The sequence below is a fragment of the Dama dama genome, chromosome 17 (assembly GCF_033118175.1).
Source record: "Dama dama isolate Ldn47 chromosome 17, ASM3311817v1, whole genome shotgun sequence".
Taxonomy (NCBI): domain Eukaryota; kingdom Metazoa; phylum Chordata; class Mammalia; order Artiodactyla; family Cervidae; genus Dama; species Dama dama.
In genome coordinates, this window is record NC_083697.1 from 64,398,708 (window position 1) to 64,417,165 (window position 18,458).

Sequence of the window (18,458 nt, forward strand, 5' to 3'; positions counted from 1 at the left end):
AACCAGTTGTTAAGCATTTAGTAGAATACCATTGGTTCTAGTGCATCTCGCAGGATGACTTAATTATAAGAAGTTTGAAAAATATAACCAAGGACTCCCTAGAACAGATTGCCTGTTCTAACAACAACACAGTTACCTTTGCATGCCATTTTCCCTTTTTTTTCCTTTCTTCACTTTTGATTAGTGAAGTTTTTCAAGATGATGTGTGGGCAGCGGTTCTGTTTGGTTTTGTTTTTGGTTAAATGTGGATCTCACCTACTAGGGAAGCCCTACCTACTTGGGCTTCCCTGGTGGCTCAGAGGTTAAAGCCTCTGCCTCCAATGTGGGAGACCTGGGTTCAATCCCTGGGTCAGGAAGATCCCCTGGAGAAGGAAATGGTAACCCACTCCAGTATTCTTGCCTGGAGAATCCCATGGACGGAGGAGCCTGGTAGGCTACAGTCCACAGGGTCGCAAAGAGTCGGACACGACTGAGTGACTTCACTTCACCTACTAGGTGTATGACAAATAGCCTTGTTTTTGCTGTAAGTCACCTAGAGTGGGGCAGCAGCATACTGTTCTCCTGTGGCTCTTTGTAACACCTGGAAGACAGGACTCCTTCTTTGTTGATGTGCAGTGTTGATAGAGGAAACATTGTGTAAGGAGAGCTAAATACAGATTCTGAGCAGTGTTCACTCCAGTAGAAACCAAGATGGTGCTGCTCCTTCGGCGGGGTCAGCCGCCACACTGAAGTGTCAGTGAGGTCCAGGAATGAACAACACTTTAGTCGGCTGGGATTGCCACCTGCTGTCTTCATCACAAAGCAGCCAGGAGAACAGACTTCCTGCCGTAATACGTTATTTGTGAGTTTAAAGAACCAGAGGAAGATAGGTAGGGGAATGTTTTGTTCTGAAATGCCTCATGGTCTCAAATGAAGCACCTTGTCTTCCTTCTAGTCCCATTCACTCCCTGTTGGTGGGTGTTTATTTTTTATCCCACAGAGGATCAAGTTGTATATAGGGTTCTTTCAAGTTGGATTCTTTGGCTATGTGTGATGATTTTTTAAATACAGAGATTAAAGTCCAGTGACATCATAGAGATTTCTATGATTTCACCCCATGGTGTTGAATGAATTGACACTACGTGGCAGACATTTTGGCATTTCTGTGGATTTCAGGGTTTATGTTCTTTTTCCACTTTTTGAGGAAGAAGCACATTGAAGAGAAGAGATTGCATAGGCAGTAGGAAGTTAGATCTTTACTTACAGCTCAGTGGACACAGGCATTTTGGGCAGCATAGCCTTCTGTTAGGAACGTGGGTGGGGAACCAGACTGCCCAACTTAGAGTCCTGGCTCTGCCACCTACTGTGTGAAATTAGGCTAGTTACTTCATGGTCTATACTCGAATTTCTCCATCTGGAAAACAGAGATGATAATAATACTTCTACCGGGGCCTCTGATAGCCCATTGAACACCTTTGTGTAAACTCAAAAAGATATCATGGGTAGCCTCTTTGAGCTTGAGTACAGACAGTGGCTTTATATGAATTAGGAAAATAGGACTTTTCCATGACAAGAGTTTGTGCAGTTTGACAGAGAGAGCCCAGGCTGGCCTTTAGCCCCAACTTGCCTCCTCAGCTGGGCGTCTTTGTTCAGGGCACCACTGTGAAACCTGCCGCCGTGTCCCTTGTAACCACACCAGGGAACTGAGGAGTGAGTGAGTCAGTTAAGGTTCCATAAAAGCTGCTGTTACTATTACCATCAAATCTTCAAGGTGAAAACCTACTATATAGCTCAGGGAACCCTGCTCAGTGCTCTGTGGTGATCTAAATGGAAAGGAAATCCAAAAAAGAGGGGAGGTGTATACACAAGTGTGTGTGCGTATATATATATATATGTATATAATATATATATATAACATATATAATAATTGATTTACTTTGCTGTACCGTAGAAACTAACAACATTGTAAAACAACTCTAATAAAATTAATTTTAAAAAAACCCCAAACGGAAAAATACATGAATATCAGTGGCAGGTAGCTGTACACTTAGCATTAAGCATTAAATTTATCAAATTAATGCCAAAGGTGAATGAATGATGGTGGCATAGTAACGATTTTAAAATGTGGGTTTTATCTTGTAATCATGACACATCGCCCTCATATTTTTATGTTAAAGGACATATAAGGTAACAAATGATTTCAATGTAAAAAATACCTGCACATTTCTGTTTTATTCTGTAACACGTATAATAAAGTTGAATTCTGCATCATACTCCAAAACAAACAAACAAAACTTCTGGGTAGAGTGGTTAGGGTGGAAGAGGGTTCAGAGAATCTGTAGATTTGTGCAGAGTTATCTTCGACTTGGAGATTTGCTGGAAGCCCTTGGTTATTAAAGAACTGTGGCTAGAACCCAGTTGTCTGGACTTTCAGCCTCCTACCAATCCTGACCAGGTGTCTCTAGACAACCATGGGATTTAAATAGTAGAACCATTGATAGAAGATAGGGACAGGGGCAGTGTGGCTGTTCCTGACCTCACGTGTCTGCCTAGAACTATTTAAATTGTAAAATCTCAGAAGATGGTGTGTCCTTTATTTTCCAAAGCTTAATAGTACACCAGCTCCTTTGTCTGATATTCAGATGTTTGTTTTTTAAAATATACTATGCATTAGGCATGTGTGGGTCTCAGCCACCGTTTTTGTTGTTGTTGTTGAGTTACAGTTATTTACAACATTGTTAGTTTCAGGTGTACGGTGAAGTGATTCAGTTACACATATCTATATTTTCTGATTCTTTTCCATTATAGATTATTGCAAGATGTTGAATATAGTTCCCTGTGCTATACAGTAAATCCTTGTTTGTCTATTTTCTATGTAGTGGTGTGTGTCTGCTAACCCCGTACTCCTAATTTATTCCTTCTCCACTTTGCCACCTTTGGTAACCACAAGTTTGTTATCTAGTTCTGTAAGTCTGTGTCTGTTTTGTAAATAAGTTCATTTGCATTATTTTTTAGATGCCATGTATAAATGATATCATATAATATTTGTCTTTTCTCTATTTGGCTTACTTCACTCAGTACAATAATCTCTAGGTTCATCCATGTTACTACAAGTGGCAGTATTTCGTTCTTTTTATGGATGAGTAATATTTCAGTGTGTGTTTGTGTATCACATCTTCCTTATCCATTCCTCTGTCAATGGACATTTAGTTTGCTTCCATGTCTTGGCTATTGTAAATAGTGCTTCTGTGAACAGTAGGGTGCATATATCTCTTCAGGTTAGAGTGTTAATCTTTTCTGGATATATGCCTAGGAGTAGGGTTGCTGGATCATATGGTAACTTGATTTTTTGTTTTCTTAAGGAACTCTGTACTGTTTTTCATGGTGCCAGCCACCAATTTAATAAGTGGACCTGAGGAGTATTGTTAAATAAAGGTGTATTTCTATTATATCTGAATGAAAAACCTTTTACAGTTAGTATTTTCTGACTACAATGACTTTTCTGAGTTTAACAAAATGGAAAATAGCTTTTGTTTCTAACAAAAGAAAAAAAGAAAGAGATTGAGCCACTGTGGAGGTCAACATCTATATCCCCAGCGCTGCCTTTAAAATCTTTCTACTTGTAAAGTATAACACAATTACAGAAAACCTCATGAATTCATGGCTTAGTTTGTCATTAAAGTGGACAGTCTTGGAATCACTGTGTCAAGAAGGAGATCCAAATCAAGAAGTAGAATTTTGTCGCCCTGGAAGCCTGTCCTGGACTCCCTCCCATTGGTAGTTCCTTCTTTCCTTCTGAAAGTCACTTTCTTATTTTATTCTTCCTTGCTTTTCTTTTTAATACTTGTATTGCCCAGGTCATGCCAACTTTTAAAAGGACAGGCTGTTTAAAGTGTGATCACCCTGTCTGGGTAATGAGCATTTCTCCGTGTTTTATTTTCCTTTGGTAATGTAATAACTTGTTTGGGTGAATTCTAGTAGTTTTCTAACTCGACTTTGATGTGTTTTAAAATACCAAGTACTGTTGAAACACAACAGCTTTGTGGTTACTTTGGATTCTTAGCTAAAAATTATTCAGTTATTAGAATATCTAATGCTGAAATTGATCAGTTCTTCAGACTGTCACAGGACTGTGTGTACTTGGCAGAGCCTATAGTTCCATTCTTTGCCCCAAGTCAGGAAGCCAAGGGGCTTGACCCCTCTTCCTTCCCATCCTCAGTACGAACGTCATGTTGATTTGAAGACTGGCAAGAACCGTTGCTGAGTAGTGAGCAGGCGAGGCAGTGGATTGGACAGATACCAAGTGACTGACAGTGAACTGAGTAAGTGACTGTCATCAGTGAGAACAAATATGGAGAAGTGTTCCAAGGACAAATGAGGAGGTACCAGGTAGGTTTTTGACTTGAGTACTTTCCTTGGACTGCTGAATGGCTGTCAGTCCTAGCTCCAGATAACATTTTATTGTGAATATTCTGTAATGTGAGAGAGAGAGGGAAAGGAAGGAAAGAAGGGAGGAAGCAGAGTTGTTTGGTTAAAGAGACCGTATACCCACTACCTGCCCAGTTTCAGTAATTGTTAACATTTTCTGTATTTACTCCTTTTTAATAATTTTATACTTTATCTGTTCCTTTATTTTTGGTTGCATTGGGTCTTTGTTACTGCACGGGCTTTCTCTAGCTGTGGAGAGCAGGGGCTACTCTCTAGTTGTGGGGTACAGGCTTCTCATTGCAGGGGTTTCTCTTGTTGCAAAGCATGGGCTCTAGGGTGTGTGGGTTTCAGCGGATGTGGCGCACAGACTGTCACCCTGCAGCGTGCAGGATCTTCTGGGATGGGGGATGGAACCCGTCTGTGACCCCTGAATTAGCAGGTGGATTCTTAACCTGTGGACCACCAGGGAGGTGTCCTATATTTCCTTCTTACACACACACACAGTTCATACATCCTCCGAGTATTTGTTCAACCTTTTCAAAGTAAATTGCAGACATCAGACCCCTTTCCCTCTAAATTCTTTAGTGCGCCTCTCCAAGGTATCAGAACGTTCTACAGAACCGACATGCCACGGTCACTCTTAATCCTGTGAAATAATGCCAGGTAACTGATATATATTCAGATTTCCCCAATCGTGCCCAAAATATCACCTAAAAACCTTTTTTTTTTTAACTAGAATTTCATTAAGATGTAGACAATTGGTTGCTATGTTTCTTCAGTCTCAACTCTCCCCTCTTCTTCAAGATGTTGACTTTTTGAGGGTCAGTTTTCTTATATAATGTGTCATTTTTTCTGGATCTGCCCACTTGTTTCCTCCTGGTCTCATTTAATCCAGTAGGTGTGTGAGAGTCTGTCACATTGTGTGATTTTGTACCCAACACTCACAAACCCAGATCCATCTATGAGCCAGCACATCTGCCTCAACCATACTCAGCTTTCTCTTGAGCAGGATTTCTGAACAAAAATTGCAACCACTCGGTTTAGGCTCTCCAGCGTGGATTCTTTTCTCAATCTTAGGGGGAAAGAAAATGTACCAGAACTTCCAGTCAGTAGTAAATGTCCTATGAGATGGTTTCTAATCATGATTTCTAAGTTCTGACAACCTTGTAAAACAGATTTCTGCACCAGTCTTTTAAAGATGATGGAGCGAGCTCGGAGAAATGGAGCCATGTGCCCTGTGTCACATAGCTCCGAAATGTCAGACCTGAATTTTAGACCCAGACCTTCCCTGGTAGCTCAGACAGTAAAGAATCTGCCTGCATTTTTACCGGGAGAATTCAATGGACAGAGGAGCCTGGTGGGCAACAGTCCACAGGGTCGCAAAGAGTCAGACACAACTGAGCAACTAATACAATACCTGCCTAACACAGATTTGCATGTTCTGAGGACTGGGTGGCAGTTCCATGTACAGATCTGTCAAAATTAGCCAAGAATTGAAGTGTTTTTTAAGGAGTACCTTGATACCCAGGTGAAAACCACCCGGTGGCTGAAGCTTATCTCTGCTCCTTGCAATGGAAACAGCACAGATAGCCCAGAAGCACTCCACTTGCCCGTATTTTTCCAGGACTCTTTCTTTGCTCTCATATCAATTGCTAATACTTTCTGTTGTGTTAAAACACGTGAGTTGTTTGTCTTTCTTTGCAGTATCTGTTCTGTTTCCTTGGAAGGTAAGAAGAGCCTGAGGATGTGCAGACACACTCACTGCTAAACCCACTCACATGTTCCTGGGCTGACCCATTTTCTGTGTTGAGAGCACGCAATGGCGAGATCGGAGGATTTAATGCTCCCAGAGTGCTTTGGAGCATTTCTTGTATTCTTAATGAGATTTTTTTAGTGGAGTCTGTCAATCTGTGGCTATGAACAGTGCCTTCTGGGTTTCTGATGACATGATGAAAATATAAATGGATTCTGCAGATTGCATTTTATTATCCTCAACATTAAACACTCAGAGCTAGTGCTGGAGAGGATCGCAGTCTGATAATGTTGATTAAATAACCTCAGGCCTGGACTTCTGTGCCATTGCGTTGCCATCCCAAGCTGAATAGATGTAAGGCACTATGTTATTAAAGAGAGTGTAGCAATGTCATTGTCATTGGAATATATGCCTTCAGAAGGCAGTGGTGTGGGGTGGTGAAGCCCTGGCCTGGGTGAAGGGAGATATGGTTCTAGTTTCATCCTTACTGATAGCTAGCTTATGACCTTGAGCGAGTCATTTGCTTTGCAGGGCATTATTTTTTCTCGTCTTTAAAATGAAGAGCTTGTGTATATAACTTGGACTTATTCTGGTGTAGTGAGAAGGGGCATGGGGTTGATCTATAAGAAGATTTCTGGGCGCTGTGTGGGAAGGCTAGAAAGGAAGCTGGTGTTTGTTTGCTGAGGGGTGATGGAGGCTTACACTAGTGTGTGGCGTAGAGATGGAGGGTAAAGGATAGATCTCAAGTGCATTTTGGAGAGAGGAACTTTGCTCTTCTTGATGGTTTGAATGTGTCTGTAAGTTCCTGATGATGGGAGATGGTGGTGCCATTCATTGATATGTAGGAAACCAGAAGTGGAACAGGTTGGAGCAGAGGACAGATGTCATGAATTTTGTTTTGATCTTGTTAAGTGTGAAATATTTATTAGCTACCCAAGTGGATATGTTAAGTAAGAAATTGGATGTTTGATTCTGAGCTTCAGGGGAGAAGGGTGAATGCTACACATAAAAACATGTTAATTATCGTATGCAAGATGCTTAAAGGCAAGATATTTAAGCTCATAAAAGTGAAAGAGTTATCATATGTGAGATATTTAAAGACTTGGGGCTGCCCAGGGAAAAGAAGCTTGTGGCTATAGAGAGAACAAAGCAAAGGTGAACAAAGGAGAAAAAGAACCATGTTTTACACTTAGGAAATGAATGAAGTAGAATGACTTAAGGCAACAGAGAAAGGAATGTTTATTGAAAGAGTCAGGAGGAAAATCAGGAGTATCTGGTAGTGGGGAGTCCTAGGAGAGGCAAGTGATCTCAAAAGGAAAGAATGACTGACTGCCATGATGCTGAGACCTTGATTCAGATCAGAGGAGATAATGTCTGTTGGATTAGGTGGTATGGTGATATTAGAATTTAAGAGGAGAACCAGTAAAGCATGGCATCATTTAAGATCAGGGAGGAAAGATCTGCAAAAAAGCATTGGAAAGAGAGAAATCATAAATGAGATCTATGGTAATTCTAATATTGTGGCCAATATTGACACTGAAGTTTCTTGAGCTCTTTTTATGGATTAGGCACTGTAAAAGGAAGGGTTTGACATACACTCATTTATTTATTCTTATGTAATTCATTTACTCTTCATGCATTTGGAGGAGGTATAATTATCACTTTGTAGGTAGGGAAGCTGAGGGTTAGTGGAAGTTCATTAATCTGCTTATGATTTAGCTTGTACTAGTGGAGCTCAGTTAAATTTGCAGGTCTCCACTCTTAACCTTTTAAGAATTCTCAGTGAATTCAAAGAGGACAGGTGGATGAGCTGTGATGACAAGAGTAATAGGAACAGGATGCTCATGTAGGGGTTTGGACAGTGAAAGGAAGGAGAAAAGTGAGGCTGCATTAAATTAGGTGTTTTAGGAAAAGTGGGAAATCATTATGCTGTTAGCACAGAGACGAAAGATGCTGTGGACTGCGGGGTAAAGTTGAGATAAAGGTAGCACCTACAGATAGGAAGAAAGGGGATTCAGATCTTTCACAGAGGAAAGAGAAAGTATATTAGTTTCTTTTGAGAGGGCAGAAAAAGATGAAATGATATGAATAGATATGGTCTATAAAGGAATGTTGGGGGGCGGGGGCTAGGGGTGGTGGTCCTAAAGGAAAGTCTGGCTAGATGGTCTTAATCTCACTGTGATTCAACGAACAAGGTCATGAGCTATACAGTGCAGGCAGGAGAGTCCATAAGGAGGTCACTCTTGTACCATCTCTTTAGGAATGGGGAACTAATGGGAAATAGGGAGACTGATTGCCAGAGTACCTTTCCCTCCCCCCATCTTCTTGGATGTCTGTGTTGTTTCAGGTTCAAGTACAATCTGTAGTTCTGACATGCAGGGCTATGTCTGTTGTAGCACCTTACCTCCCACCACCCTCCCCTCCCTGCCTTCCTCGCCCTGGTCTCAGCCCTCAGGACGTTTCCTCTTTGTTCAAATGAACCTTTGTACAGGTCTTTGTGTTTGCCTGGGATGCCCTGTTCATCTCCTTCCTCTGAGGGGTCCTTTCTCCTGCGTTGGGACCTTCTCACATGCCAGCTCCTAAAAGGCTTTCCTGGGCTGTCTCAGGCAGAGTTCCTGTCTTTGCTCAGACGCCGTGCAGAGTCAGCTGTGTGTAGGAGTGTGAACTCTGCACTCACACTATCTGAGGTTAAATCTTGGCTCTGCTAGTTACTAATTTTGTGTCCTTGGCCAAGTCACTTAACCTCTCTGGGTGTAGGTTTCCTCGACTTTTAAGAAGGAAGTGATAATAATCAGATCTACCTCATAGGGCTATTATAAGATTAAATAAATTCATATGTGGCACACATTTAGAACAGGGAGAGCCTAAGGAAATTGCTATTTGAATGTGAACTATTATCATTCATAAATTCATAAATAATTTCTTTAGTTGTGCAGTTCATGTTAATTGCTTGCTCCATGCTCTTGCCCATATTTTTCCTCTAACACCAGCTACTATTTTGTAATGCTTTATCTTTCCTTGTGGACTGTGGATTCTTACTGAGTAGGGTCCAAATCTTGTTGTTTTGATCTCACTCGCTTCTCTTACACTGTCTGGCCTGAGGTAGGTATTTGGTAGATGATTGTTGGTTGATTGCTAATTCTGGCTGAAATAAGAATGATGTGAGATGGTTTACAAAGAGTTTCCATAGGATTTTGATTTGATTTTTCTAGCAACCCTATTAAGGTAACAGAAATAGCAGTGGATTTCTTTCTCAGTAAATGTGAAAAATAAGAGCAATTCTATTCTGCTTTGTTTTTTTAGGTTTAAAATGAGATACTCTTTTTGTTAAATATGTCAAATATTCTCAGAAGGGAAGTGAGCATAATGAACTGCAAATAATCTTCTCCAGTGAATTAAAGAGATGTGATTTTCATTTACCATTGGTAGGAGGAAATCAAACCTGTTTTTGTACAATAATTTAGATAAAATGTCTCTGTCTTCCAAAGATTAAGTCCAAATATAGTAAATTTTGTATTTTTCTCCCATTTCTTGAATGCAGGCACCATTACTTTGCCAGCCAATAGAATCTCTTCTTAAGATTACCATAATAGGGTTTTCAGCATTTATTTAAAATCAGACCTGCAATTCATTAGTGGACTGCAGTTTGTCCACCAGATTGCTTTCAAAAATCCTGAATATTTAATATTTTTGAAATACAGTTTGTATAAATAGTAATGATCAAGATGAAAGACTGATTCTTGGCCGTCTTTGACTGTTCATGGCAACTGGTTGATAACGAAGGAAACAAAGTAATGAACAAAATGTGGCTTTATGACACAAATTATAAACACATCATAAAAATGTTACTGTAAAATCATGTGGTTTCTGTATTAGACCGTTTATTTTTAACTCCTCCCAATTTTAGTTACTCGAATGGTTTAGAGCATTGACATGGACAAACTCAGAGATGTAATTACCTTTTAGTTATTATGGGAAGGAAATTGAGTACAGATGAGCTTATTACCAATAATTACTTGCATAAAATAGTGTGATGATATGTCACGAAATCCTCTTGCTTCTGCTTTTGGTTTGATTGCTAAGGTAGAAGAAAGTGATTCTTATCCTCTAAAACTATCAAGGTTTTGGTATGTTATCCATTCATAGACTATTTTACTCTGACAAAGCATGTCCATCCAACAAATATTTTGGTTAGTGAAGAAAGTGAATTAATTCTAAACCATAAAGTAGGAAAAAAATCTGGCATTGGGTTCTCCTGAAAGGCTTGCCGGGCATAGTTGGTGATGTCATTGCCACCCTGAGTACTTCCGAGGACCCCCATGAATGAGGGAGATGTATGCAAGTTCATTATATCCACCCTTAAAATAATGGTGGTGTTTAATAGCTTCGTCCATGTCCCTTTGTTTGTGTTCATGCTTAACGCCTTCAGAGAACTGTAGAAACGTTGGCTTTTACTGAGTGAGATGGGGAAGTATGGAGCGGAGATTGAATGGAGTAGTGACCTAACTTGACAGGGTTACCCTGGCTGCTGGGTTGAGAATAGATGGACGAAGGCAAGGGTGGACTCAGTGAGCCAATTGAGACTCTCATCTAGGTGTAAGATGATGAAGGCTCAGAGTAAGGTGGGAGACGTGGTTGGATTCTGGCTAAATTCTGAAGGGTGAACCAACAGGGTTTGTTACTGGGTATGCCTGGGTACGAAAGATTGGGGTCATGGACGACTAAGCTGAACAACTGCAAGGGTAGAGTTGCAAGGACTCATTGGTAGGTAGGTGAGGATCAGCGAGGTGTGAAGAGCAAGATTTGCTGGGGTGGTAAAGTGCTGTTGACATTGCACGCTTCTCTTCCCCTCTTAGCCCCTGAATGCTTCTGAACCTGGGCTCTCTTCCCACCCACTACACGTCCCAGATCTCCACCTTTTTAAGGGCTCTATTAATCTTCCCATGCTGTTATGGGTCCTTGGAGAGTGATCACAGGCTGATGGCTTGGCCAGTGCCTTGTCTGGAAGGTTACTGAGAGTCCCCTGTCAGTCGGGGTCCAGATGGGAAGATTAGTGAAGAGTTTAGCAGTCACTTTTCATTTCCCCTGCTCATGGTCTGTTGGTAATGGTGGCTGATTCTTGGTAGTTATTTTGCTTTTTTTTTTTTAAAAAAAAATAGCAATGGCTTATGCTCTTACAAAGAGAACGGTAATTAACAGTCTTTATTGTTAAAATATGCAATGTGTGACTTTGTAAATACATTAAAAAGATGTTGCTAAGATGGGTTATTGAGACAGGTCATCCAAAATCCTTATTCCAATGAGATGTCCTCCGTTTCTGAGTATGAACTTTGGACTTACTTAATATACAAGGTCAGGGCTTTGTAAAATGTACTTTACATATGAGTCACATGGGGATGCTTTTTAAATGCTTGTTCTAAGTCGGTCTTGGAGACAGTGGGAGGACTGAGAGCCTGTATGTCTAACATTAATTCCAAACGAAGATGCTGCTGTCCCTGCTGGTCTCAGGACCAGACCTTTCAGTGGCACAGCCCTTGCTGAATTTCTGGAGTCTCTTCAGCTGTTGACCCTCCTAACAAAGGTCCAGGTGCCTCTACACTGAATAACCTGGACTTGGAAGAGTAGATGGTGTTTGGACCAGTGGAGAGCAGTGTCGAGGTTATACGGGGACCTAATGGACACAGGAGATGGGGGAAGGAGGCAGAGGGGAAGGGACAGAGGTGGAGATGAGCAGCTGCCTCCAAATGATGGTTCCTACTCTTACTTCTACAATTAGGAACCTAGGAAATTGAATTTACTCAGACTACATCTTGATTAGCAGGCTGACTTTAGACTATTAAACCAACTCTACTTGAAATTTTTTAGTTTCTATGCATCACATACAAAATAATTTTAAGTAGTACATAGGAATTTTTAGATGGTTCATAAGCCACCCATATTGGAAAGTATTATTTCCTTTTCATTTGTCTCCAAGAGTGTATATAGAGTTGCATTACTTCTTTCTTTAGTATTTGCTGTAATTTACCAGGTAAGCCTTCTGGACCTGGCATTTTTTGTTTGGGAAGATTATTTTTATTATTATTATTTTTTGAGTGGACTGTGTTTGTTTGTGTCAAAGAATGTATTTATTCAATTCATCTAAGTTGGTGAACTTATTGGCACAGATTTATTTATAATATTTCTTAGCTATCCTTTTAGTGTCTATAGAATCTGTAATGATATAATGTCATTCCTGATGTTGGTAATTTGTGTCTTTCTTTTTTGGCTAAAAACCAAAGGTTATCAATTTTATTAGCCAAAGGTTTATCAGTTTTATTGAGCTCAAATAACCAACTTTTTATTTCACTGATTTTTTTCCTCTATAACTTTTTGATTTTCTACTTGATTGATTTCAAATTTGATAGAATTTTTCCTTTTTTTCTACTTAACTTGGGCTAAATTTTCATGAGGTAGAAGCAGAAGTCAATGATTTGAGATCTTTTTTAAAATATATTTTCCCCATATACTGCCTTACAGTCTTTCTATACATTTTTATTTTGCCATATTCTTTCACTATAAAATACATTCTAATTTCTTTTTATTTCTTCTTTGAACAATGGGTTGTTTAGAATTGTATTACTTAGTTAAAAATATTGGGGTTAAGGATGTTTGTTGTTAATTTCTAAGTAATTCATTTTAAGTTTGTGGGGAATTGTTTTCTGACACAAAATTTGGTCTACTTCAATAAATGTTTATTGTGAACTTAAAAAAAAAAAGAAAAATGTTTATTGTGAACTTAAGAGGAATAGTGTTTATTCTGCTTTGTAGGGTGGACTATTTTAGAAATGTCAATTAAGTCAATTTGGTTGATAATGTTGTTTAAGCCTTCTATATCCTTATTGATTTCCTGTCTGCTTATTCTATCAATTATTGAAGAGAGATATTAAATCTATGACTCTAGTTGTGACTGTATTTCTCCTTATAGATCTATCTGATTTGGTTTGTGTCTATCTTGAAGCTTTTTAAAGAAATTTGGTGTAAAAATGTTTAGAATTATCTCTCTGGTGACCTAAACATTTTGTCCCTATAAAATGACTTTCCCTGCTCTGGTATTATTCTTTTTTCTCTTGTTATTTAGTTGCTAAGTTGTGCCTGACTCTCTGTGACCCCCTGAACTGGAGTCTACTGGACTCCTCTGTCCATAGGATTTCCCAGGCAAGAAGACTGGGGTGGGTTGCTATTTCCTTCACCAAGGGATCTTCCTGACCCAGGGATCGAACCTGTGTCTCCTGCATTGGCAGGTGGACTCTTTAACTTCTGGGCCACCAGGGAAGCCCATTCTTTGTTTTAGAAGTGGATATGACCACTATAGCTTTCTTTTGATTAGTGTTAGCATGGTGTATCTTATTCTATCCTGCTTTTAACCTGTTCATATCTTTCTATTTCTAGTTACTTGTAGGCATCACATAGTTGGGTCTTGCTTTATGAATGCCATCTTTCTTTTACTTGGGGGTGTCTACACCATTTACATTTAATGCTCTGATTGATATGGTTAGGGTTAAGTCTATAATATTGATATTTGTTTTCTATTTATTCCATCTGTTCTGTATTCCTTTTCCCTTTTTTCTTTTGTATTGTTAGGGTATTTTTTTTTTTTAATAATTCCATTTAATCTCCTTTCTTGACTTGCTAACTTTATTTTAAAATTTTGCTATTTTAGAGGTTACTTTAGGATTTACAGCATGCATATTTACCTGGCATATTGTAGATGCTCAGTAAATATTTACTGAGTAAAAAAATGAATGCTTTGGTGCCCAGACCAAAGGGCTACCAAGTGTCAGAGGCATCAAGCAAAGTGATCAGTACTCAGCATGGTTCACTCTTTCCCAGCTTTTATTTTGCTTTTTCATACCATGTTAGCATGGGTGTTGGCTTTTTTCATACTGTCTTGATGTTAGTCTCTCAAGGTTAGACATTCTGGGTCCTTCTCTCTGCCTCTTATTAATGTTTTAACAAATGGATTCTTTATCCTTAGGTGGTACTTTCTGCAGGCTTTATTGAAAGTGTAGGTTGGGTCCTCAAGATGAAAGAGGCTGTGACCTTGACTTATCATGGCCAAACTGCCAAAGTAATATCCTTATCAGGAAGAACAGATATTTTTAAAGTTTTCAATAAGAAAAAACTTCAAAGAAATGGCCTATTTAAGATTAGCTGAGCTAAGCAAAGTTACACATGGAAAGGAAATTCAGACCTAACAGATTTTTCCCATTCCTGGAATGCTACCAGTTATTTAAAGTCTCTTGAAATATCTTGAAAAAGAATCATTGAGCTTCCTGATTGAAAAAGAAAAAAAAAATTATTCTCTGCTTTTCTTTTCCAGCAAGTAACTGGCCGAAGTTTTGGTGATAAAGATTTTCGGACAGGATTAGAAAATGGAATCCTTCTCTGCGAGTAAGTATAGCCTACATTCAGTTGGTTTTATTCAAGAAAAATAATTATTGCTGTTCAGTTTATCTGCAAAACATACAGAGTTTGTTTGGAATGCATTCACAGTTTGAATCTGAAATTTTTTAAAAAATCACTTAAGTGGGTTAGGCAGTAAATATAAGCATATTGGTGCAATAGGGAGTGGTGGGGACTATGGTATTTTCAAACTAGATAAAGAAGGAGTGTCTGACAGCTGCTACTCAGCTCCAACCAACTTACAGTGTAGCAGTTTGGGCCTAAGTGATTGGAAGGATGTAGACCAAATTGTGGTAACAGTAGCAGCTTTTCTTCTCCTTATTCCCTCCAAACAAGAACAGTTTGTGCCAAGTAAAAGCAGTGCTTCTATTTACTGACAACCTCTTGAAACTTGCTAGGTGATGTTCCTCAGTAGACCTACTTCCCTGAGGTATGTTGAATATATTTAATTCATGCTGTTGACAAAATAACTGTGGTGTTCAGTTTTTATGCTTTGAATATGGGCTTTGTTGTAGAGTGCTCTTATGATGATGTAGTCAAGAACTTTCTGTGTGGTGATTCCAGACATGAAATTAACTGTAGCCTTAATACTTAGAGATGGATGAACATAAATATCAAATCAAGATTTCAGAGTTTTGAATTGATTTAATACGTTCTGTAATTAAGATATTTATTTTTGTTTTATTGAGGTGAAATGCACATGCATGAAATGCAGAACTTCTAAATATGCAACCTTATGGGTTTTGGGAACAGTGTACATGTACATGCATGTAACCTACACCCTGATCAAAATACAGATCAGAAAGCTCTCCTGTCCCTTCCCAGTCAATCTCAACCACCTGTAGAATAGCACTGTTCTGATTTCTATTACCATATTATCTATTTTGCCTTCTCTTGAACTTTATGTAAATAGAATCACACAGAATGCAGTCTTTTCTTGGTGACTTGGAGAATATTGTTTGAGACCCAATGATATAGTTGGCAGAGCACGGGTGTTGGAGCCTGAGAATTAAAGATTCAAGTCCTTTCTTCACGCCTTAAATTATTTAATCTCCTTGCGTCTCATTTGCTTCTCTTTAAAAGGGTAGTAAAAATTTTACAGCTCTTGCATGTTTCATAAGCTTTTTGTAAATTTCAACGGGATAATGTAGATAAAGTGCTTTAAAAAATTACAACATTTGCTATACAAATGTGGATTTATTATGTAGCAGTTTTCAACACAGTTCATGTCAACATTGATATTTCCTGCCTTCCACTGCCCTTCTTTCTTCAAAGAGTAACTTATATCCTCTAATTGCTGTTTCCATACCTTCCTTCCTGTGGAGTCTCTTCCCTCTTCTCACACTTTACTTGCCTTACCACCTGTTTTTCTCTTTAGAAAGTCTAAGTCAGAGCTCATCTGTTAAGTAAACCACAATTAGTTCAGCGTCTCACAGAGACAAGCTCAAACAGGCTCCAAACACTTCCCTTGGGTTCTAGCACTTGCTTCTCCAGTGAGTCTAGGCTTGACCCTCTGATGTTAACAGATTCACTAGAATCCAGTCTAATTTACATGCATCGTGCTCTCTGAAGTCTGTTGAAGTGGGTCTTTGGAACCAGCTTTTGTTTGCCTCACATCAGCTCCAAAGATTCCTATAGGCATCCACCTCTCCACCATGTGAGGAAATCTGTCATGGAATGATGTCTCTTGCCTGCCTTTGGACTAGATGGGCTCACCTGAGGACAACGCTCTGGATCCAGAGACATCTGCACAGGTGGACTTGGTTTCTTACCTGGATGAAGACGTTGAGTCAGAGGCTGGAGTCCCACGTGTGGAGTGGCACCAACCACTGACCCTTTACAAACACGTTAACGAGTGTTAGGGTTGTTTAGAGGTGGAGATTAGGTCTGGGCCATGGTTGGGAAACAGCATGGTTAGACAGCATCGAGGCGCCGATTACAGCCAGGCACGTCTTTAAATAAATAAAGAGTTTTGAGTGCTCACAGCCTATGGGTGAGCTGAGGGAAATGGCCAACATGGAGAACGTGGACCAATGTTTCTGTCTGGGTAGGTAGGATGAAAACCCAGGACAAGCGAGTTATTGTCTAACTCCTCTAACCACAGGGGATTAGACCCACTGGTGGATTTGGAGGAGTCTGACGATTAGGGTCAGGCTTCCCCATGGGACTCCATCTGGCAGCTCTGGAGCAGAGTGTGTGATTGTGGAATGAACTGCCATGGTGGTCTAAAAACCATGAACGCAGACCCAGCCAGCGCCTCGGAGAGAAAGCTGAGGCAGTCGCCAGACACACAAGAGGCAGACAAAGTTCTAAGTGCAGGGCCTTCAGAGCAATGAGACAGAAGTAGGACTCAGGGCTGGATGCACTCACCGTTGGTAGCGATGGAGGAAGAAGGTCCTCCTCTCCTTGTTGGTCAGGGGTTGGGGCATGGTTGGGTGTGATCTGAATAGCAATGTTGGGCTGCTGCAGACTGAGATTAGCAAGTGTATTCTTCTGGGACTTGTATGCAGAGACCAGTCTGGCAAGGAGCGGGGACTTGCCCCGTTCCAGGCATGGAGCTGGTTGATGGTAGGGCTTGAAAGTCAGGGGGCTCAGTTTGGAGAGTCTCAGGAAAGTGAGGGTTCCCAGATAATAGATCTGTACAGCCTGTCTCTGGAGAGTAGATGAGGATGCCCATGACTGTGCCTCTCTCTAGAACCAGAGAGAGTTCTGTGAATGCTGGTGATTAAGCCGTTCTAACTTAGCACCACCACCCAGGTAGCAACACTTGAAAATATAAGAACCTGCTGTGATTTCAAATTTTGAAAACCAGCAGTTCAGCTCTTCTAAGGTGGATTGGATCTAACTGTTGGTTTTAACCATGGAGAGACACCATGCTCTCTGTTCACTAAAAATTTCATGGGTTGTTTGTGAGTCTGAAAAATTAAACCTCACAGTTCTTCTCAAATGGAAAGGCGTCTTCTGGGCCTGGGTCTGGTTTTCCTCTTACCAGCCTGGTTCTAGATTTACCTGTGGCCTATGAGAGCTATTATGATACCCAGTCTACAGAGCAGCTAACTGAGGCACAGTGGACTAAATCACTAGGCTAAGATTGTACACTGGAGGAGGGCATGGTAACCCACTCTAGTATTCTTGTCTGCGAAATCCCATGGACCAAGGAGCCTGGTAGACTGCAGTTCATGGGGTCGCAAAGACTCAGACTCAACTAAGCGAGTAAGCACAGCACACGGTTGTAACCAGATGAGAAAGATTTAAATTCAGAAGTCTCATTCCTTTGCTTTTGTTCTTAATCATTGCCCTGTGTCTAGAGCTGGGATTTTAACGAGAGAGAAAAGCAAGAGGTTGGGGGGCGGGGTGTGGAATTGGTGCCAGAAAACCTAGAATATGGGAAGAGGGCACTACAGAGGATGACCACCAGGTCTCAGTTGAACAGGGGAAGAAGGGCTGTTTGGGGTTAGTAGTCTTGGAAACATGTAGGCATCAAGGGCCTGGTGGTCCCTCATAAGATAAGAAGTCCAGTCCAGTGAGAAGGGGGGCAGGGGAGAGCTGAGGCTGTGGTCAGTGGGCAGTGTAGTGAGGTGAAAGGCACTTAGTCATGTCCAGTTCTTTGCAACCCCATGGACTGTACAGTCCATGAAATTCTCCATGCCAGAATACTCAAGTGGGCAGCCTTTCCCTTCTCCAGTGGTCTTTCCAACCCAGGGATCGAACCCAGGCCTCCCACATTGCACATGGATTCTTTACCAGCTGAGCCATCAGGGAAGCCCAGGAATTCTGGAGTGGGGAGCCTATCCCTTCTCCAGGGGATCTTCCAGACCTAGGAATTGAACCAGAGTCTTCTGTACTGCAGGCGGAT

General features: G+C 40.5%; 1 protein-coding gene across 1 annotated transcript in view; it reads left to right on the plus strand.

Moving 5' to 3' along the window:
• The window catches only part of LIMCH1 (LIM and calponin homology domains 1), a 360,985-nt gene that overhangs the window by 131,757 nt on the left and 210,770 nt on the right, over positions 1-18,458 (plus strand). The window contains 1 exon segment of the mRNA XM_061164658.1: positions 14,520-14,590. Coding sequence (XP_061020641.1) covers positions 14,520-14,590 — 71 coding nt within the window.